At 37.2% G+C, this 23,469-nt stretch overlaps 1 protein-coding gene across 1 annotated transcript in view; it reads left to right on the top strand.

The window, feature by feature from the left end:
• The window catches only part of LOC148941432 (uncharacterized), a 364,996-nt gene that overhangs the window by 253,210 nt on the left and 88,317 nt on the right, over positions 1-23,469 (top strand). Inside the window, exons 16-20 of the mRNA XM_089104420.1 lie at positions 6,566-6,680; positions 9,162-9,323; positions 9,954-10,160; positions 13,441-13,598; positions 14,366-14,564. Of these exons, the coding sequence (XP_088960546.1) occupies positions 6,566-6,680; positions 9,162-9,323; positions 9,954-10,160; positions 13,441-13,598; positions 14,366-14,564 (841 nt within the window). The remainder of the gene's footprint in view (positions 1-6,565; positions 6,681-9,161; positions 9,324-9,953; positions 10,161-13,440; positions 13,599-14,365; positions 14,565-23,469) is intronic.

Raw genomic sequence — 23,469 nt, 5'->3', positions numbered from 1 at the left:
GTTGCCCTCTGATCACTTTCGACTATTAAAAAGGGCACTGGCTCTTTCAATTTTCAATCGAATGAGCTGTTTTTGAAGTTTCTACGACAGCAAATGGCCATCTCAAAATGTCTATTAAATACATTTCGGGAAAATACAAGGTGTGGGGAGAGTATCTACCCTCCAATCACTCTGAGTCTTACAAAATGCACTAGAACTTCTTATTACGAATCCAATGAGCCCATTCCGGAGTTCTTACGATCACACTTCCTATATATTGTCGGAGGGGGGTTAGTTACCCCCCAATAATTTTTGACTATTAAAAACGACACTAGTCCTTTCAATATCCGATCGCATTTGCTCTTTTTGAAGTTTCTAAGACAACAAACGGCCATCTCAAAATTTCTATCAGATACATTTTGGGAAAATACGACGTGTGTGCAGGGGGGAGGGAGAGGGTATCCACCCTCTGATCACTCCAAATCTCAAAAAGGGCACTAAAACTTCTGATTAGCAATCCAATGAGCCCCCTCCAAAGTGTATACGATCACCCTTTCTATATGTGCCTTATATGCCCCCAGGGCATGCCTTACAACCCTTGCCTTGAGGACTGGGGGGGGTGGTGTCATCCTCAAAGATATAATTTCCGGACCTTCCAATTACGTTGAACAAGATGGCTATTTCAAAATTTTTATCGGATGTGTTTGGAGAAATGGTGGGCGTGGGAGGGGGATTAGTTGCTGTCCATTCACTATGACTATTAAAGAGGGCACTAGCCCTTTCAATTTGCAATCAAATAAGCTCTTTTCGAAGTTTCTAAGACAGCAAATAGCCATCTCAAAATTTTTATCAGATGCATTTAGGGAATAAGAGGTGTGAGGGGCAGAGGCGAACTCAGGATTTTTCTTAGCGGGGGGAGCATAATAGGTTGCTCCGATAAACTTGCGAAAAAAATACCAGCATTTTAAAGGGAACCTCTAATATTGTACGTCGTAGGTAGGTAGTGGAAATAGTCGTAAATTGAATCTGAAATCTGGTAAAGATTAAAGTTCTGCAAAATCTGTTGAAATTAAAATGATATAAGAATATTAGTACAAAAATAGTAAGTAAAAAAAAAAAAAACACCCCACCCTAAAAATATTAAAAAGCTGTTCACCCTCTAAAGAAATATTATATTTAATAGCCCCAAATCCACCACTACATTAGAGAGGGGTGAGCACCCCCTGCGCCCCCTCTTAGATCCTCCAGTGGCGAGGGGGGCATCTACCCTCTGATCACTCTGAATCGTAAAAAGGGCCCTAGAACTTCTGATTACCAAACCAATTAGCCCCCTCCGAAGGTTACACGATCACCCTTTCTATGTATACCTAATATTCCCCCAGGACATAATTTACAACCCTTTCCCTGAGGGCTGTGAGGGGGGGGCCGGGGGTTATCATCCTAAAGTCCTTTTAACTCCTTTTTAACATCATCCTTTTAACTATGTTGAGCAAAATGGTTATCTCCAAATGTTTATTGGATGTGTTTGGGGAAGTGGGGGCGGGGAAGGGGATTAGTTGCCCTGTGATCACTTTCGACTATTAAAAAGGGCATTAGCCCCTTCAATTGCCAATCGAATGAGCCCTTTTCAAAGTTTCTACGACAATTTCTTCGATAAGAAGTGCCCTGGTCTAAACAAATAAATAATACACTGTGCCCATATCGCTCTTTACTTAGGCAGCGCTATTGTGCTGCCTATGAAAAGTACATATTTCATATAAAATTAGCCTTAAAAATCTAATTTAAGATGGGCCTCTTAAAAAAAAAAACAGGTTAAAGCTATTGTTAACAGAGAACAAGCTTCTTTCTTCTATAATATGTTTAGTCCGATATCTAAAAGTTTGATTTTGATCTTTTATTTATTATTTTTAGTATCTTAATCCAAGTATGTGAAAGCGGTGCCGGGCCTTTAAAGATCTTGGTGTAGTCTTGGAGATTGACCAGAATTTGGAGAGAAAATGTTTCAGTACCTCTGGTTTAAAAACTAAATGATATGATTCTATGTATATGCTATCAACCAAAGTGAATGTATGATAAACATAAATACAATAGATTTCTGTTTGACATCCTCAAGAAATTTTTCGATCAAAAAATCTTTTTAAGACGTTATTTCGTTTGTAGCTATGAAATCGTGAGAATTTTTACGTCCTTTTATCGCGTGTATGAATTTATGCAGGCGAGACATTGATAATTGAGACATTGGTTCTATAATCAGATATAAAACTGAAAGTTGATCAGTAGCTTCAGGTTAAAGACTATATTTCGTGATTGGTTTAGGTTAGTAATAACAGTCCTAAAAAAAGATACAAAAGCACTTATGACGGGCAGCGACTTAAATTTCTTAACAAATATTTAATCAAACTAAAAAAATAATAAAAAATAAACAGTGAAAATAATAAAACTACGGACCTTTTCCCAACAAATACTTCTTCATATTACTTTTTAATAACCGAAGCTCCTCAGGCACCCGAATGCCCTCTGAAATAGATTTCTCTGGAGATTTCCAAGGCCAAGTCCCAATTAATACAATTCAGCACCATGGTAAAATTATTCAAACTCTGCTTCATCTGCTCACTAGTCAGCTTTCTTTTTAAAGACAAGTTAGTTGAGCAGTTACTAGGAAACGGTGTGAGCCAGGGTGTCCTATCTTATCAGACTAGTTCTGGCTCGTCCCATGAAAACATTATCAATTAACGTCGCAGATATTTAACCGATTTAACGACTCTCCAGTCAGAGAAGACACCAATATTTACCCCAAACACATCACTTTCACTTGTAACGTTAAAAATACGAACACTTGCTAAACCGGGAAAAAAGGATTTAATTTTAAATGAACTCGACCGCATCCATTTGGATATTATTGGATTATCAGAGACCCACCTTCCTTTAAATGGAATAGACGGGACTATAAACGGGAACACCCTCATAATCTCAGGATAAAGCGATGGTGTTCACCATCAAGATGATGGTTTCCTACTCTTGAAACGTGCAAAAAAATCTCGACTTGTCATAAATTCACTCTCGAAGCGTATCATTGCAACCCGTTTTAAAAGTTCCATTGCTAACATTTCCACCATCCAAGTTTATGCCCCCGACTCTTCCCGGAGTGACCAAGATGCAGAAGACTTCTACTCCCAGCTAAAACACACCATAGACCAGGTGCCCAAGAAGGATGTTCTGTTCGTCATTGGGGACTTCAACGCTATCGTCGGACAATCAAATGCAGGTTTCGAAGACGTAATGGGCAAGTTCGGACATGGGCGACAAAACCTTAGGGGGGGGGGGGGAAATGCTCATAGATTGCTTTCGTGATAACGAGCTTTTCATTACCAACACAATGTTTTGAAATAGAGAACGCAAAAAGGTCACATGGTGATCCCCAGACGGTCAAACCTCAAATATGATTGACCTCATACTAGTCTGCAAGCGTTGGAAGTCGTCAGTGCTGAATACAGTATCTTTGGCCGGTAGTGATTTTGACTCAGACCATGTTCTAGTCGTGTCAGAACTCTGAATGTGTCTCCGAAGACCCCTACCAGCCAAGAAAAGCTACCCAAAATACCTTGTCGATCTCCTAAAAACAGCGAAACAAGAAACAAATATAAAACTGCTCTCTCGAATAAGCTGTCAAGCTTCCAACTCACGGGAGTCCCAACCACTGAGGAAGTCGACCGTCTGGTTAATGAAAGCACCTCAGTCATCTGAGAAACGGCTAAAGAAATCTTAGGATTCCAGTCCCGCTCTGATAAACCATAGATCACAGCCGAAATCATCGACATATGTGCTGGAAAATATATTCACGCCAACAAACAAGACCGACAAAGCCAGGATAAATATAAGAGGTTAAAACGTCTAGTAGTGAAAAAAATACGGCAGACTCTGAGCCAATACGTCAACGACAAGTGCCATGAATGCAAAGACGCCTTTAAAAAAAATGACAGCCTCTACATGTACAAAAAAGTATGGGAGCTGTCGAAAAAGAAACCCGCGGCAGCAACAACCCTGTTAGATAAACATGGACAACTTATTACAGATTCTGAGGAGAGGTGGGAACGCTGGAAAGAACACTTTCGCCTGAAACTGAACCCCACAATAACCCCTGACCCATCTATCCTTCTGTCTTTTCAACTACCGGAGTACCCAGTAGATCCAAGTCCACCACCATTACGAAAAGAGGTAGTTGCTGCTATTTTATTTATTTATTTATTTATTGAAAAACCCGTCAAATCAACATACAACAAGACGGAGCACTTAAAAGAAAAAAGCAAAAAAAGAAGATACAAACTATAACAAACTGAACCAACAAAGAAACCGAATCACTGATTCACTGAATGAGCAGATGGGACCATTCGTGTAGATTTCGGGGATTGCTATACAATCCCTGAAAACAAATAAAACTCCTGGCCTAGATGGCATACACTCAGATCTACTTAAGTTGGGCCCAGAAGAACTGGTAGACTTCTATCATAAAGTCAGAGTAGGCGTCTGGGAAACAGGCCACTTTCCCAGATCTTGGGCGAAAGCCATGATTGTCCCCCTTTACAAAAAGGGTGAAAAAGGCGCCTGTAATAACTACAGACCAATTAGCATGACAAGCCAACCGACCAAGATCCTCACGAAAATCCTACTTGACCGACTAATATTCCTGACAGACCTCACTTTAGAGTAATATCAGGCCGGCTTCCAAAGAGATCGATCTACTGTAGATCATATATTTTCCACTGGGCAACTAATGGAGAAAAATATAGAAATTGCGAAAGAACTGCTCTTACTTTTTATTGACTTTAAATGGGCTTTCGATTTAATATGGCGCAACGGGCTTTGGCACATACTTCTGCATTATGGAGTCCCCAAAACATGGTAACGTTGATCAAAGACATGTATTTGAACTTCTGTAGCCAGGTTCAGACGCCTGAGGGATTGTCAGAAGAGTTCAAAACGTCAGCACCTGTTCCTCAGGGTTGTCTCCTATCCCTTTATCTATTTAATATGTTTCTAAATACAGCTTTATCATTTGCTAAAACCACAGACGGTGCACCCATTGGATGGAAACCTGTCGACAAATTAGCGTACGCAGACGACATCGTGAAAATTAACAGTCATGAACATCTCCTAACTGACACAAATGAGATAGTGTCAGCAACCGAAGCCCTTGGGATGGTTGTCAACACAACAAAAATGAAAGTCATGCGGATATCCAGAGACTAGGCACCCAGAGCCATACAGATAACCATAAAAAGAGAGCAAATTGAAAATGCAGAATCTTTCCTCTACCTTGGAATTCTTTTAACCTCTAACAACGATTGCTCAAAATCGATTAGGTGTAGACTGGGCCTTGCAACCAGCAGCTTCAAGAGCCTATCATCAATTTGGATTGAAGGTCCGGCTCTTTAACTCTCTCATAATCCCCATTGCTATGTATGCAAGTGAAACATGGTCAATTAAAGCTGATGACGAAAGGCGAAACTCCTCATTTGAAACAAAATGTCTTGGTGGCATAGTAGGAATCACCTACATCAACCAAGTATCCAATGAAGACCTCTGTAAACTCCTCCACTGCTCATACACTATCATGGACCAAATTAGAAGTCAGCAACTCCGCTGGCTTGGTCATATGCAACGAATGTCATCAAATCAACTCCCCAAAATCACGTTTGAAGGACGGGTACATGGCACATGACCTCGTGGCCGACCTCGCAAGAGATGGTACGCCAACTTCAATGGCCAGAATCTCCCCCAGCTCCTGCGTCTTGCACCAGATAGAACCAAATACCGTCGCCATGTTCAACGACTAGTGAGAAGTAGCCCCAATACAGCCACAAAGGCCGGATGGGATATAAGTCAAGTAAGTCAAGATTGTCTAGAGATTCGAGTAGGTATACAAGTTAAAGGATAGAAATGATTTAAAACCATATAATTTTGAAAAATCCAAATTATCACCTGAAAAATTTAAATGATTTAAATTCAAATTCCCCATAAAAAAAAGATCCATTTTAGTAGCGGAAACTAGCCTACCATTTCATCAAAACCTACAACAAATTCAACCAAACGAGCACTGGGCAACTTATTCACCATACTAATTAAAACTCACAATATTCTACTACAATCACTTGTGGCTCAATGGAAAGCCAAACTCTTCAAAGAAGTGCTGGTAATAGTACTGTCAATTCATAATAATATAGGTTGAATGGGCCCAATTTTATTGTTCAAAATTTGGAGGGTATATCTGTTCTTTTTAATGAAATACAAAAAAATAAATTTTTCAATAAAAATATCGAAAAGGTATTCTTTAAAATATAGTAGGGCGGGGAAAAAATCTAGGTGGTAAATGCCTCTCTGCCCCCTCCTCCATTTAAACCTCTGTTAGGTAAGATGCAATTTAATGCTACTTCTTAACTTTGACCACATGGCAAGCATGATTTAACTTTCGGTGATACCGCCTGATAACTAGGAAAAGCTTGTTACTATGTCTCAATTAGGTTACTTTAGATATTTTTCTGTGGATTTTCTCCACATTATTAAAATGAGCTTTTCCTATTCTTTTTAGGGCGACAAAGGAAATAGAGGTGAAATTCAACCAGGAATAATTGGAAACGTGGGTCTTAAAGGAGTACCCGGAGACTTCGGAGATAGAGGTCTTCCTGGAGTTGATGGTCCTCAGGGTAAGCTAGTTTAACTCTAATGTCGTTGATAGGGGCCAAGTTCCTAATTTACTAAGTTAGTTACTACCTAAGCTACCATTTGCTTGATGTCCTCAGTTTGTATTTCCCAATCGTTAATTTTTTTCTTGTTGAATCATATAATTTTACCATTTATTACCAAATTATCTCTGACAATTATATTGTAGCAAAAATTACTTTTGGTAACTTTAAGCTAACTTAAGTTAACTTTAAGTTACTATATGACTTGACTAGATACAGTATATTTTTCTAATCACGAATTTTTCTAAGTAAAAGCAACTGTATATGTGGATTTAATAGACTTGTTACAAAAACTCAATTCCATTTTGGCTCAAAAGCTAAAATGTATGACTATAATAGAGATTTTCCCACGCAACTAAATTTGTTTCAATATCCACAATTTTGTGTGTGTAAAAACTCTATGTCTGTGTTTTCAGAAATTTTGCATTTTTCAAAGATATAAACTATAATGGCTAAAAAAGTTTTCTAATGAAGTTTTGTATGATCAATCAAAAATTTTATCAGGTTTTTTCTAGCTAAAGTTTTTGTAATTTTTTTTATCGGTTTTAAAAGTTTTATACTATAAAAAATTATTAAATAAAATATATGGACTACTGAAAAATATAATTACATATAGGATTTCGGCAATAAAAATAGAATTAGAGAGATTTTCCAATCAATCTTCTAATTTTTTTTTTTTTTTTACCTCAGACATAGATGAACTCGAATTAATAAACACTACTTAATTGCAACACAACAATGTTGGTTCTAGGCCTGGGCAGCGAGGACATTGCCCCCTCCCTCAATTTTTCTGACATCTGACATTTAACTCCTTTTATTTTATATTTTTACACTCCTATTAAGGTACTTAATTTACTAAAAAATCGTTGAAATTGTAATTTTAGTATACCTTGCCCCCCCCCCCCCCAGGTTATGAGGCCTAAAACCGTTACTGCCACACACCTTAACTGCAGTGAGAAAGCAAATCAATTTTTTCCTCAATAGCATAAATAGTTTCTAACAAAACTCATCACAATAAGTTTAAAAATGCAATCATAATTTCGTCATTTACTCCTTTTTTTGCGTTGTGGTTTGGTACCCTTTCGTTATCATTAGAAGACTTGTTATAAAAAATAACGGGTGCTGGAAAAATGTGGCTGCACTTTTGAATTTATCACACAAAACAGCGGTAGATTGCTATCCCAAACAGTTGAAGAATCACCTAATTTCACCAAAATATAAGTTTAATTTTTTCGAAAAACTTGGCGATAGGGAAACTCTAATCCAATAATTGAATTAAGCGCAATAACTTCCCATTGTATTCATTCCTGCTTATTGTAATAATTGCTATTACTTAATGAACAAGCAAAATTATTATGCTCCATTAAACGCCATTTGGACAGCAGAATTAATTTTACGCAAGTGAATTGAAATTTGAAAGGAATGGTCAAAGTCTAGGATATCTAATTGTCCCTCTCTGTATGCCTGTTGTGTTCCTGTTGTACCATAAACTATATTTGAAATAAATAAATAAAAAAAACTTGGAGTTGAAAATCCTGCAGCTTCATAGCAACTTTTGAGAAAGTTTTAACACGAAGACTTTTAATTTATCCTGATAGATAAAAAATACACCAAGAATTTTCTATCTAAAAAAGGACGAGTTGTGGCTTATTTAGCTGAGACGTGCAATAGGCAAATAACTATTTTAGTAGACAATAAGCACTATTGAACGCAATTCAAAAGTTGTGATTGCCTATTTAACGACAAAACTTAAAAAAATTGATTGCAATTAGCTTATGCGTCTAGCTGTTTATAGTTTTGGGCCATTCGGAGGACAAAGGTTTTGAAGGAATGTTTTCTTGGTAACTATTTTTAAATAGTGGTTTTCCGGTTCGGTTTGGATGCCGAGATAGTAGCGAGTTCTGGTATTAGATTTACTAAATGCTGTAGAAATTTTAGTTGTTATTTTTTCTTTGCTCATTTGGGTTGCAAACTTTTTGCTGGGATTGCGGCAGTAGCTCTTCCAGCAGAAGTCTAAATCAAATTTATGGAAGTTTCCAGAAAGGATAGAAATTGTAACCTCACCTATGTCAATGCTATTATTGAATTTGAATAGTAGCTTAAATTATTGTAAAGTGAAACTGTCGGGAATTATTTGTTACCTAAAGGATTTCAAATACGATTTTTAAATGACAAGCTTCAGAAAAATAGCTGTGTAAGATTTTAAAATTTTGAAAAGTGTGGGTTTTATTAATCAGAGAATATAAATTCACAATTGTTGTATTTTTCCAACTGGGGAGTTCGAAAATTTACTTTAAAGAGATTGAGTTTTGGTTTTCTCTTTAATTTCTTGCTGCTTTCTCTGAAAACTGGCGTATACGTGAAAAACATAGCTCTTAATAATCAGGAACAATTTTGTCAAAAACATGTTTAAATTTTCTAATTTGCGATCCTTTTTTTCAGGGTTTATTGGTTTGAAAGGAGTAATTGGTGATGCTGGTTTGCCAGGAATATTTGGTCCCTTAGGAGATCGAGGCTTTCCTGGAATTCTTGGAAGGCCCGGGCTTAGAGGTAACGACGGACTTCCAGGTCTACGAGGAAAAGACGGTGATCCTGGATTTGAAGGTAAGTTTTCTTTTGTTTCTTAGGCCCATATGTTAGCTATGTGTGAATTAAACTGTTAAGTAAATAAATTTGTGGAGATATTTGTGAAGTAAATATTGCAAAAAAACAACACTAAAATAATAAAGATTCAAATCATTTGCTTACCTATTAAATTAGGATGAGATAAAACAAAGAACAAAGAAAATTCAAACATCAGATTAATAATCAAGAGCAAAATTTAACCATTGTTCTTTTTTTCTTGTAATCCATTTTGACCAACATGACTCTAAAACCTATTTGAAAACTAACTCTTTGATAAAAAAAAAAAATATATACGAAAACATAATATCCACACTAAAAAAGAAAGCTCGACTATAATTTACCTTCAAATTTTTTGTAAGGATCAATTGAGGCTTTTTTAATTGCTCACTTAAATTGAAAAAAAAAACAGATTAATAAACGTTCTGACAAATTATATTCACACCGCCTGATTGCCAAATAGGTCAAAAACAGAAAACTGACAGCGGAAAAAAGGGACTTTGAAAATAAGATCGCGGATTTTTAAATCTTTTAGTCAGTTATTTCAGATTTAATATAAGCTTGATACTCTTATTATTCATCTTTGTGACTCATTTTTACCTCTCTTTTTAGGATATATTGGGTCCTATGGTCGTCCTGGTCTTGATGGTTTACCTGGGGGAAAAGGCCTCCCAGGCGACGAAGGTTATAGCGGTCTGAACGGTTTTGACGGCCCTAAAGGTTACAAAGGACCGACCGGTGATAAGGGTCCGTCTGGTACTCAAGGTGAACCAGGAATGAATAGTATATATGGTCCTAAAGGAGAGGCTGGGGAGTTTGGTAAGTCGATTTAATAACGTTAGTGCTTTAGTATTCTTACAGTCTAGTCATTGGCCCACCTGTTTGAGTGAGGATATGTCTTTAAGGCCTCCAAGCCTTGGAAGCGACATTTTTACTTTTAAAAGCTCCAATAATAACCATTCTTTCAAAAAAGGATATTAAAAACGACTTTTTTTAAGAAAATTTACAACCTTTAAACATCCTGACAGGCAAATGATGTAGGCCTGAGCGAGAAGTGATTGAGCCTCTGTATCTGGTACTCCTATTAAAGGATAGTTATGAGTATCAATTTCAGTTTATGTACAAAAAACATACATAATGCCTTTTCAACTACTACAGACGAACCAGTGACTGACCAAACTTATTTTATTTGTTTTTAAATTGATTTTCAATGTTTATTATTAAAACTCTAGAGAAAAATAGCTGGTAATGCTAATCATGTTTTTAAGAGTCAGTCAGAATTCGTATTTGGTCCATTTGGTTCCAAGATGCTGAGTTGCTAAATATCCACTGTTACCAAAAGATTCATTAATTTTGCAGGAAAGAAGAACAGTTTTAGTATTTATCTTCTGGTCAGAGGGGGAAGGGGATTTAGGCATTCTACATCCTTGGCCATGCACTTGCTTGGTCCTAGCAAAAAGAAACGTGTACGAATTCTCTTAGAGTTAAGAGTAAACCACATTAAAATAAAAGATTTTCTGTGATAAAGTTTTTAGGAAATGCAAATAGTTTCTTAAAACAAGAAATATATCTAACTAATGTTAAAAATAGCTGACACATCTAATTTTTTAGCTGTTAATTTAAAAAAGTGTTTCCAAAAAAGAAGTTTATCAGAAACAGTAAAGAGCAGTATGGAAACTAAGAACCAGCAGAAACAAAATCTTGGGAGTTCCAGCCTGAAGCTAACAGAAATTATGATCCAAGAATTGATGAAACCCAAAAAGAACTCAAATTAAAATAAATAAGCATGTAAAAATCAAAGATAACAGATGCTGATTAGAATAAATGAATCCTAAAACAAACAGAGATAGAATACAAACAGAGATAGAAATTGCCACAAACAGGGCTAGGACTACCAAACCCTCAACCTCCTAAAGCTTAGAGCAAATTTGCACAAATGAAGCACAACAATAAAAATAATATCACAAATTTAATCAAAGTTAACAAATAAAAGTGGTGCTGCTCCCTCTCCCTCCTCCTTCTGCACATACCCTCTGTATAGCCCGAATGTCATTTACGTTTTATTAAAAACGATGTGCGTTTTGAATGGAGTGGTTTTTATTTATCAAAGCACACCAACAACAACAAAAAAAGAACAAAATCACCATAGTAATCAAGATTACTTGAAATAACTTATGAAATTAGACTTAAATGATATACAGTGATATTAATTGATGGAAGTCTCATCGATTTTTCCAATGGCAAAAGAGAAAACGTATAGGATATATGTTGTTTTGAATCAAGCACAAAGGACACTCAGGCCTTTAGAAGGTGGCGGTAGTCTTGTTCCTATGTGTGGTATTTTCTTTTCGTTTTAAGTTTGAGTTGATCATCAATTTGGATTTCTGTTTTACCATAGAATTTTAAGTGGATGGCGAGGAGAGATTATTATTCAAATGAACAAAAATCTTGTGTTATACCTTATTTTAACATCTTTTTTGCTAGGATAAATGCTGATCCCAACTTCCTTTATTAAAAATTGTTTTGTTTTCTTGTCTTAAAAAAAAGGGAATAAATGGACCTCACAAATCAATACAACCAGATTTGTTTCCCTAAGTTTTTGTCTGGATTGACGTATCTCAATCCATATTTTCATTAAAAGAGTCTTTTTGTGTGAGGCTCTAAAATTTTAAATATGACGTGGATATGGCTATAAATTTTACAACAGTGATATATAATACAAGTTGAGTTTTTGGTGTTTATAACCGATACAACCGCATTTTTCTTCCAAATCTTATTTTCCTCGACAATGGCTCTTTTGTCCAGTCTAATTACCACGAAAGTTTCGCCCCAATCAGAGAAAATAAGGTTTAGCCCTTTTTCAGTTTTCATATATTGACACGACGGGTTTTTACAGAAGAATTTTCCTCTTTTTGGCTGGTTTGGCCTTGTGTACATGCCCAGTAAGTTGCTAGTCGATTGGAGATAAAACAAATTTGGGCCTATTTTGGGATCCACGAATCAATTCATTAGTATTCTTCCATCAGCTCGGTTTTCACTGAGGCCTCCTTGTCTCATTCTGCATGCCTTTTAAGTCTAAGCCAATCCGAGAAAACAAAATTTGTTGGCCCCATTTCAGGTGCACATATCGGTACAATCGATTGTCAAAATATTTTTGTGTTCATTGAGTTTTACGTATCCATTTTCCGATATTACGAGTGTTTTCAGTCAAAATCACTCAAAATCAAAATCAGTCAAAATCATTTCTCCTAGCCCAAAATTTATGAGCTTATTTTCAAACTGATTGAAGACATGATTTTGAAAACCCCATTTTTGTATGTCCCGAATCTTTTTAGGCTTTGTGTCTGCAATGATGATGACTATTCAAATTCAAGTAGCAAGGGTGGACAAAAGTACTAGGAGTCCTAGCTGATTGACAAAATAAGTTTTGGGCCCATTTTCGAATTAAACAAATTTCTTACAAGTTATTTCTGTGGATAAGGTTTCTCTTGACCCAATAGCTTACGAACATAAGTTCCAAGCCAGTAAACAAAATTTCGGTCTTTTTTCGAGCGACCCAGTGTTTAGGATAACAAAAGTTGGCCCTCTTATCCCTTTCCCTGAACTAGATATTTAAGTTCCCTTCTCCTTTTTTATCCATCTGAAAAAAAGAATGAAGTCCCCTTGCCCCCCCCCCCAAAAAAAAAAAATTGTTTCAGCTTCATTTTCACAAGTCATTACAGAGATGTTGCAAATATTCCATTTTGATAGCCTGAATACATCGTTCCTTTCGATTTACCTATGCCCTCCCGCAGGTCAAGATTTGAGGCGTACTCCTTCTTAAAGTCTTTAAGACCACCCCTTCTATGTGAGGCTCCGGGGAAAAATACAAACAATAAATATATAATGGATTGCAGACATGGCTCTTTGCTTAAGCATTGCTACAGCCCTGCCTCTTATAGACTAGTAAATTTTACTTTTTATTTATTATATTTTATTTCAGGCTCTGCTGAAATTTATCCTAACGAGTGTCAGATATGCGTTCTTTTACTGCTCTTAACTGTTTTAGATTAGCTCAAATCAAACAGTAAAAAAAAGTAAAAAATGTGTTTTTTTGTAGGTCTCTACGGCTTACCTGGAGTTCCAGGGCTTCCTGGTATGAATGCTCCTAAAGGAGAAAGAGGAAATCCAGGTGTTTTAGTTGCTGGTACTGACGGAGAAAATGGAGAATTCGGAGATCCAGGTTTTAATGGCTATGACGGAAGAGATGGAGCCAAAGTAAGTGCTAAATCAGGACACACGGTAGTTTTTTCTGGTTTTCAGTGTCCCTGTTTTATTTTCCCTTTTTTCACTTTTAATACCAGATATAAAGGTTGCCAACTCCAGTCACTGCTGTTTATACAAAAGAAAAGAATAGTAGGAAAAAGAGAATTATGCTGCAAAATATGGCATAGTTTTCTGTAAACCGATATTTGAGAAAAAAAAAAAAACGGCGCTGATGAACAGTTAAAAGTGGTGATATAGCACCTTAAAAGGACTTTTCACTTGCAGTTAAGACTAAACCGCTCAAAATATCAAGCAAAAATTGCAAGAACAGAAGAAGATTTTTTTTTCAAACAGCCTCTGCGAAATAACTGGGTTACTAGCAATATGACCTTTCGGTGATTGTCCACTAAAAGATGTTTAAAAGTATAAAAATCATTTTTGGGAAGTGCAAAGTACGCCGTTTGGTTTTTCGAAATAATAAAACGAACTGTAATATTACTCGAAACATATTGATATCATCATGGGATTTTATTTTGGGGCAACCTTTTAACCAAATCAAAAGATTTCTCTATCGCACACATACATAAATAATGCTAGAATTAGACACATGCACACATATTTCGGAGTAGGCTTATTTTTTGTGGGAGAGTTAGGGGGGGGCAGGGGTCAACTTGAAAAAAACACATATTAAGAAAAAACATTTTGAGCACTCAAGCTCAAACACCCCCCCCCGCCGCGTATTTATGTACCAGTGTAGCTTATGCTTATATTCCTTCCAGGGTGCCTTCGGAGACAGAGGGTATTCTGGTATTCAAGGCATGCAAGGCGAACCTGGCCAAGTCGGACTTCCTGGATTTCCAGGTAGGAGGGGTCGCGATGGTTTATTTGGTGAAAAGGGAGATCCTGGCTTAGATGGTTTAGCAGGACTGGCCGGCGAATATGGAGAGTCTGGTGACCCAGGTTTAATAGGATATGACGGTAAGGTTTTCTGTATATTATGATGACATCAATGGTGTAACCATTACTTTACCACTCTTAGCCTTTGTTGATATTAAATAAAAAAAACAAGTTTTTTTAACTGAAAGTAATGAGCTACATTAAAAATTAAAACGAAAAGAAATTATTCCGTATATGAAAGGGGCTGTCCCCTCCTCAACGCCTCGCTCTTTACGATAAAGATTGACTCTTTCTCACAACTTTATTTTTTAAAACAATAAAAAACTTTAGCGTAAAGAGCGAGGTGGTGAGGAGGGGACAGCCCCTGTCATATACAGAATAATTTCTGTTCGTTTTAAGTTTTAATGTCGCTCCTTACTTTCAGTTTAAAAAACTTGTTTTTTTTATTTAATTTTTGAACGTTTTTGCATAAATGCAGGTTTTGATCTTGGCTCACAGTACATGAATAATTAAAACAAAATTTTCCTATTAATTTAATTTTATTTGGTTAAATGGCTTTCTCGAAGCTTGTTTCATTTTATTTACGAACGTTTTTATTAGTAATAAATATACGTAAATTACGAATTAACTTACGTAACGAACTTCTATAATCATATATTTTTAATACGTATATTAGGGGGTTCACCCCCAAGTCAATACCTTGCTCTTTAAGCGAAAGTTTGAATTCTGTTCCAATTATTTAAAAATGACCGCTTAATCACAAAGGCCGTTAATTAGAATAAATAGCTCTTATGAAAGTACTAAAAAATCTCTGGCTTAAAGAGTGAGGTATTGACTAGGGGGTGAACCCAATCATATATGTAATATTTTCTGTTCGTTTAAAGTTTTGATGTTCTGCTGTTGCAGTTTGAAAAACTTGTTTTTTCATATGTAATTTCTGATCTTTTTTTAAATAATGCTGGGAAGTCTGGCGTCCCTTCATAGCAATGTCCCTTCCCCCATGAAAACTTCCTTCATGGAAAGATCCTCCTACATAACCCCCGACCCCCGGCACGTACGCAGGACTTTGTTTCGGGGGGGGGGGGCAAATCCTTCAAACCCAATATTCTGTGAGAAAAATAAGAAAAATATGGGAAAAATTAAAAAAATCGTGAGATTTCGGGGGGGGGGCGGGCCCGGAGGCCCCCTCCCTGCGTACGTCCCTGCTGACCCCCCCCCTCACTACCATGAAAAATCTCCCCTGAAAACGTCTGTACTGTATACTTCCCAATAGCCAATACTATAAGTAGAGAGCTATCTTATACCCCCAGTGCTCACCCCTGCTGCCACCTATAACTTTTTTGCACCCCATATATGGGCATAGCCTCCCTAGGGAGAACACGGGGTTAATGGGGTCAATGACCTCTTTTTCCAAGGTCGATTTATTTGATGTTTCTATGTGTAATAGCTCCGGGGCGAAGGTTGCACATGCGCATTGAATTCTAACGGGAACAATGTTATTGATCTAGGACTCGAGGGGGAAGTGAATTTCCGAGAACTTGATTGCGTAATCAAAGTGTGTCAACAACAACAATATCGACCTTGACATTCGCTGAGAGCGTGCACTTACAACAACATCGACCTTGGAACACCTGTGCTATCGACTTCAATTCACCTATCGTGAATCAATAATTCCCCTTAGAAACAACAAATTAATTTCCCTTTCTTGACATATCAATCAATCAATGACATCATCTGTCAGACTTTAAAAATTTTCGCCTAGAAAAATTTCTCCAGGAATAGATCCAAGTCATTAATGTCTTTGCCTCGGGAACAACTCTTTTGGTCGAACTCCAAAGGATATTAATAACCAAAGGCCACGGAAACAATTAGGCAAGAAACATCTGAGCGATGAATTGTTTTAGCGCTGGAATCAGGTTTCTTATTAATTTGAAATGTGTTAGCGCAGAGATGCCAATAACAAAGGAACACGCTGAATTTACGTTTAGGGATAATTTGGGCGAAACCGTTTAGACCGGTTATGGAACTATTTTCGGCGAAACAGATAGAGACATTTTAAAAGAAGATTTTTGAAGAGATTTTAGAAGAGAATTTAATGGTGAAACTCTGTGGTCGTTATAATACACAAGTTTCATTTGAACAGTGTTTGTGAGGTCCTCTAACCCAACCCCAAAGGGTTCCAATCCTCCTACCCCAACCCCGAAGGCAGCCCCCGGTCCTCAAAGCCCTCCAAACTCCCAAAGGCCCTCCACCGGTCCCCCAAAGGCCCACCCAGACCCCCAAAGGCCATCCCCAGGCCCCAAATGCCCCCCAGGCTCCCAACTGTCCCCCCGGACACTCAAAGGCCCCCCCAAGCTCCCAAAGGGCCTCGCGCGCCCCAAAGGCCCACCCAGACCCCCAAAGGCCATCCCCGGGCCCCCCCCAAGGCACATCGAGCTCCCAAAGGACCAACGGGGTCCCAAAGGCCCTCCACCGGTCCCCAAAAGGCCCCCAGGCACCCCAAGACCCTCCCCGCGCCCCAAAGGCCCACCCCCACCCCCCAATGCCAACCCCCGCCCCCCAAAGCCCAACCCCCCGCCCCCCAACGTACCCCCCCCCTCCCCAACGACCGAAGACCCTCAACGTACCCCCACACCCTCAAAGGCTCACCCCGAGCACCCGTCGTTCGTTGATGTGTGTTGTCTCAAAACAAGGATTTGAGATGTGTAGTTTTCTACTTAAGGCTTTTCTGAGCTAAGGTTTAATAGTATTTCAGAGGTGAATGTTGTCTGAAACAAATAGTTTTGGATGAGTAGTTTGCTATTTCAGGCTTTTATGAGCTAGGTTTCTTAGCCTTTCGTTGGTGTGTGTTGACTGAAACTTATGATTTGGGATATGTAGTTTGCCATTTTTGACTTTTCTGAGTTAGATTTCTTAGTCTTCCATAGGTGTGTGGTGTCTGAAACCTATGATTTGGGATGTGTAGTTTGCTATTTTCGACTTTTCTGAGCTGGATTTCTTAGCTTTTCATAGGTATGCGTTGTCAGAAAATTATGATTTTGGATGTATAGTTTGCTATTTCAGGCTTTTATGAGCTAAGGTTTTCTAGTATTTCTTAGGTGAATGTTGTCTGAAACCAATAGTTTGGGATGAGTAGTTTGCTATTTTTGAATTTTCTGAGCTAGGTTTCTTAGACTTTCTTAGGTGTGTGTTGACTGAAACCGATGATTTGGGATATGTAGTTTGCTATTTTTGACTTTTCTGAGCTGGATTTCTTAGTCTTTCATAGGTGTGTGTTGTCTGAAACCAATGATTTGGGAATGGGTGGATTGCTATTTTTGAATTTTCTTAGCTGGATTTCTTAGCTTTTCATAGGTGTTTGTTGTCTGAAACCTATAGTTTGGGGTGACTAGTTTGCTATTTTTGACTTTTCTGAGCTAGGTTTCTTAGCCGTTCATAGGTGAGTGTTGTCTGAAACCTATGATTTGGGATATGTAATTTGCTATTTCCGACTTTTCATAACCGGATTTCTTAGTCTTTCGTAGGTGTGTGGTGTCTGACACCGATGATTTGGGATGTGTGGGTTGCTATTTTTTTTGACTTTTCTGAGCTGGATTTCTTAGCCATTCGTAGGTGTGTGTTGACTGAAACCTATGATTTGGGATGGCTAATTTGCCATTTTTGACTTTTCTGAGTTGGATTTCTTAGTCTTTCATAGGTGTGTGGTGTCTGAAACCTATGATTTGGGAGGTGTAGTTTGCTTTTTGGACTTTTCTGAGCTGGGTTTCTTATCCTTTCATAGGTGTTTATTGTCTGAAACTTAGAGTTTTGGATGAATAGTTGGCTATTTCAGGCTTTTCTGAGCTAAGGTTTTCTAGTATTTCGTAGGTGAATGCTGTCTGAAACTTATGATTTGGGATATGTAAATTTCTATTTCGGGCTTTTCTGAGCTAGTTTTCTTAGTCTTTCATAGGTGTGTAGTGTCTGAAACCTATGATTTGGGATGTGTAGTTTGCTATTTTCGACTTTTCTTAACTAGATTTCTTAGTCTTTCATAGGTGTGTGTTGTCTGAAACCTATAGTTTGGGATGACTAGTTTGCTATTTTTGACTTTTCTGAGCTAGGTTTATTAGCCGTTCATAGGTGAGTGTTGACTGAAACCTATGATTTGGGATATGTAGTTTTCTATTTTCGACTTTTCATAACCGGATTTCTTAGTCTTTCATAGGTATTTGTTGTCTGAAACCAATGATTTGGGATGTGTGGGTTGCTATTTTTTGACTTTTCTGATCTGGATTTCTTAGCCATTCGTAGGTGTTTGTTGACTGAAACCTATGATATGGGATGGTTAATTTGCTATTTTTGGCTTTTATGAGCTAGATTTCTTAGACTATCATATATGTGTCCATTCAGAAAATTATGATTTGGGGGGTGTAGTTTGCTTTTTGGACTTTTCAGAGCTAGAATTCATAGTCACTCATAGGTGTTTGTTGTCTTAAAATTCGAGTTTGGGATGAGTAGTTGGCTATTTCAGACTTTTGTGAGCTAAGGTTTCTTATTATTTCGTAGGTGAATGCTGTCTGAAACTTATGATTTGGGATATAGTATTTCGTATGTGAATGCTGTCTGAAACTTATGATATGGGATATGTAAATTACTATTTTGGGCTTTTCTGAGTTGTATTTCTTAGTCTTTCATAGGTGTGTGATGTCTGAAACCTATGATTTGGGATGTGTAGTTTGCTATTTTCGACTTTTCTGAGCTAGGTTTCTTAGCCTTTCATAGGTATGTGTTGTCAGAAAATTATGATTTGGGGTGGGTGGATTGCTACTTTTGACTTTTCTGAGCTAAGGTTTTCTAGTATTTCGTAGGTGAATGTTGTCTGAAACCAATAGTTTGGGATGAGTAGTTTGCTATTTTTGACTTTTCTGAGCTAGGTTTCTTAGTCTTTCGTTGGTGTGTGTTGACTGAAACCTATGATTTGGGATATGTAGTTTGCTATTTTTGACTTTTCTGAGCTGGATTTCTTAGTCTTTCATAGGTGTGTGTTGACTGAAACATATGATTGGGATGAGTGGTTTGCTATTTTTGTCGTTTTTGAGCTAGATTTTATAGCCGTTCATAGGTGTGTGTTGTCTGAAACTAATGATTTGGGATGTGTAGTTTGCTATTTGAACTTTTCATAGCTATGATTCTTAGCCTTTAATAGGTGTATTCTTTCAGAAAATTATGATTTGGGAGGTATAGTTTGCTTTTTGGACTTTTCAGAGCTAGGATTCTTAGTCACTCATAGGTGTTTGTTGTCTGAAACTTCGAGTTTGGGATATGTAAATTACTATTTCGGGCTTTTTCTGAGTGGGATTTCTTAGTCTTTCATAGGTGTGTGTTGTCTGAAACCTATGATTTGGGATGGGTGGATTGCTACTTTTGACTTTTCTGAGTTGAATTTCTTAGCCTTTCATAGGTGTTTGTTGTCTGAAACCTATAGTTTTGGATGACTAGTTTGCTATTTTTGACTTTTCAGAGCTATGTTTCTTAGCCGTTCATAGGTGAGTGTTGTCTGAAACCTATGATTTGGGATATGTAAATTACTATTTCGGGCTTTTCTAAGCTAGATTTCTTAGTCTTTTGTTGGTGTGTGTTGTCTGAAACCTATGATTTGGGATGGGTGGATTGCTACTTTTGACTTGTCTGAGCTGGATTTCTTAGCCTTTCATAGGTGTTTGTTGTCTGAAACCTATAGTTTGGGATGACTAGTTTGCTATTTTTGACTTTTCTGAGCTATATTTCTTAGCCTTTCATAGGTGTGTCCTTTCAGAAAATTATGATTTGGGATATGTAAATTACTATTTCGGGATTTTTTGAGTTGGATTTCTTAGTCTTTCATAGGTATGTGCTGTCTGAAACCTATGATTTGGGATGTGCGGGTTGCAATTTTTTTGAATTTTCCGAGCTGGATTTCTTAGCCGTTCATAGGTGAGTGCTGTCTGAAACGTATGATTTGGGATGGTTAATTTGCTATTTCCAGCTTTTATTAGCTTGGTTTCTTAGCCTTTCATAGGTGTATGCTGTCAGAAAATTATGATTTGGGATGTGTAATTTGCTATTTGAACTTTTCAGAGCTAGGATTCTTAGTCCATCATAGGTGTTTGTTGTCTGAAACTAATAGTTTGGGATGACTAGTTTGCTATTTCAGGCTTTTCTGAGCTAGATTTCTTAGCCGTTCATAGGAGTGTGTTGTCTGAAACTTAGGATTTGGGATATGTAAATTATGTTTTCGGGCTTTTCTGAGTTGGACACTTCTAAATTTTTCCACACAAAAAAACTTACACACACACACGCAAATACATACAAACAAACAACAAAATACAAACAAACAAATACACACACACACACACAAAAAAATACACACACACCCAAAAACATACATACACACGCAAAAACTTACATGCACACACGAACATACATGAACAAAAAAACTTACACACACACTAAAACTTACACACACTCACAAAAACTTACACACACACAAACACAAACATAAACACATATACTAGAAATAATGCACACATACACACACACACACACACACACATACATACACAAAAATAAAACATTCACACAAAAACTTACATGCACATAAAAACTTACATGCACACAAAAACTTAAACACACTCACAAAATCTTCAACTCACACACAAAAAATTACACACACACAAGAAAACTTAAACAAACACACTAAAACATACACACACACACACACACAAAAACTTACACACACACACACAAATGAAAACTTACACACACACACGAAAACTAACACACACACGCCAAAAATTACACACACACACACTAACACACACACACACACACAAAAACATACACATGCACACGAAAACTGACATGCACACAAAAACTTACACTCACACAAAAACTTACACACACACACACACACACAAACACAACTCACACACACACACACACACACACGAAAACTTACACACACACTCAAAAACTTACACACACACAAAAACTTAAACACACACACACACACACGCGCATACAAACTTACGTATTCACACTAAAACTAACAATCACACAAAAAACTACATTCACAAAAAAAATTACACACACACACACACACACACACAAAACACAAACACAAACACACACACAAGAAAACTTAAACACAAACTCAAAAAAATACACACACACAAAATTACACACACACACACACACAAAAAAACACACAAAACTAACAAATCAACACAACAAAAAACTCACAAAAAAAAGCGAACGCAAATACAAACACACACACACACACACACACACAAAAATTCAACCACACAGAGAGACCAAATACACACACACACCAAAAATTAAAAACAAACCAAAAAAAAACAAAAAGAAAAAACAAACACACACACACAAACACACATAAACAAACAAAAAAAAACAAACTAATACAAAAACACAAACACAAACAAACACTTACAAACACACACACAAAAAATAACAAAAAAACAAACCATATCACAAACAAAAAAACATAAACAAAAAAACACACAAAAACTAACACCCAGATGAAAAAAATAACATGCTCAAAAAAACTTACAGTCACACAAAAAATTACACACACACACAAAAAATTACACACACACAAAAAAAATAACACGCACACACAAAAACTTACACACACACAAAAACTAACACAAAAACAAACAAACAAACAAAAACATAAATACACACAAACAAACATACACACACACACACACAAACATACACATGCACACGAAAACTTACATGCACACAAAAACTTACACACACACACACACACACACTAAAACACACACACACGTCAAAACTTACACACACACAAGCTGATACACACAAAAACTAACACACACACACACACACACAAACTAACAAACACACGAAAAAAATAAAATGCATAAAAAAAATAACATTCACACAATAACTTACACACACAAAAACAAACACACACACACAAAAACAAACACACACACACAAAAACTTACACACACACACACACGAAAACTCACACACACACACGAAAACTTACACACACACGCCAAAACTTACACACACACACAAAAACTTACACACACTGACCATATCACTGTTACAGTCTCTTAATTTTTCAACTTTCATTTTTAATATATGTCGTGAATCTAAATCATTTGAATATTTGAGTACTGACTTGTGACGATATGTCTTCTCACACTAACGTTCACTTGATCTTTAGAAGTTAATTATTAATTTCTATAATGAAATGTAAGAGTAGTAAAATTGGGGTCTTAGTCCACCAACCCGAATGGTGGAAATCCACTAACACAGTATTGGGCTCCGAGTCCACCAGCCTGAACGATGGACGTTCACTAGCTCAGACGTAGGTTCTTAGTCCACCAGCCTGACTGATGGAACTTCACTCGCTCCCGAGGGGGGTCTTAGCCTACCAGTCTGACGGGTGGAAATTCACTGGTTATGTTAGGTCATGTTATATTATATTTAGCGCTCATGATAATTTAACCTAACCTTTTCTGGTGAGTACGGTTAGGTTAGGATAGATTAAGTTAGGTTAGGTTAAGTTAGGGAAGGTTAGCCCACGTACGCTTCACTTAGGTTAGCTTAGGTTAGGTGAGAGACAGACAAAATGTTAGGTGTATTATTCGGTGCGGTCAGGTTAGATTCAGTGAGGTGATGTTCATTGACTTGCCGAGAGTTTAGAAGCCGTCGGCCCCCTTAGTTAGCAACCCATATCCTAATCGATCTAAATGTAAACTAGCTTAATCTAACCTAACCTAAACTAAACAGGCGCTTAACTTTGTTCCTGTCTCTCACCTAACCTAAGCTAACCTAAGTAAATTGTACGTTGGCTTACCCTTACTAAATGAACCTAACCTAACTTAATAGCGTCTAACCTAACCACACTTACCAGACAAGATTAAGGTCTCACATCAATAGCCATCCATACAAGTTAACCTAA

This window comes from Artemia sp. Qi Xiang Cuo, chromosome 18 (genome assembly GCF_049724085.1).
Source record: "Artemia sp. Qi Xiang Cuo chromosome 18, ASM4972408v1, whole genome shotgun sequence".
Lineage (NCBI taxonomy): Eukaryota > Metazoa > Arthropoda > Branchiopoda > Anostraca > Artemiidae > Artemia > Artemia sp. Qi Xiang Cuo.
This window is presented reverse-complemented; position numbering and strand designations above follow the sequence as displayed.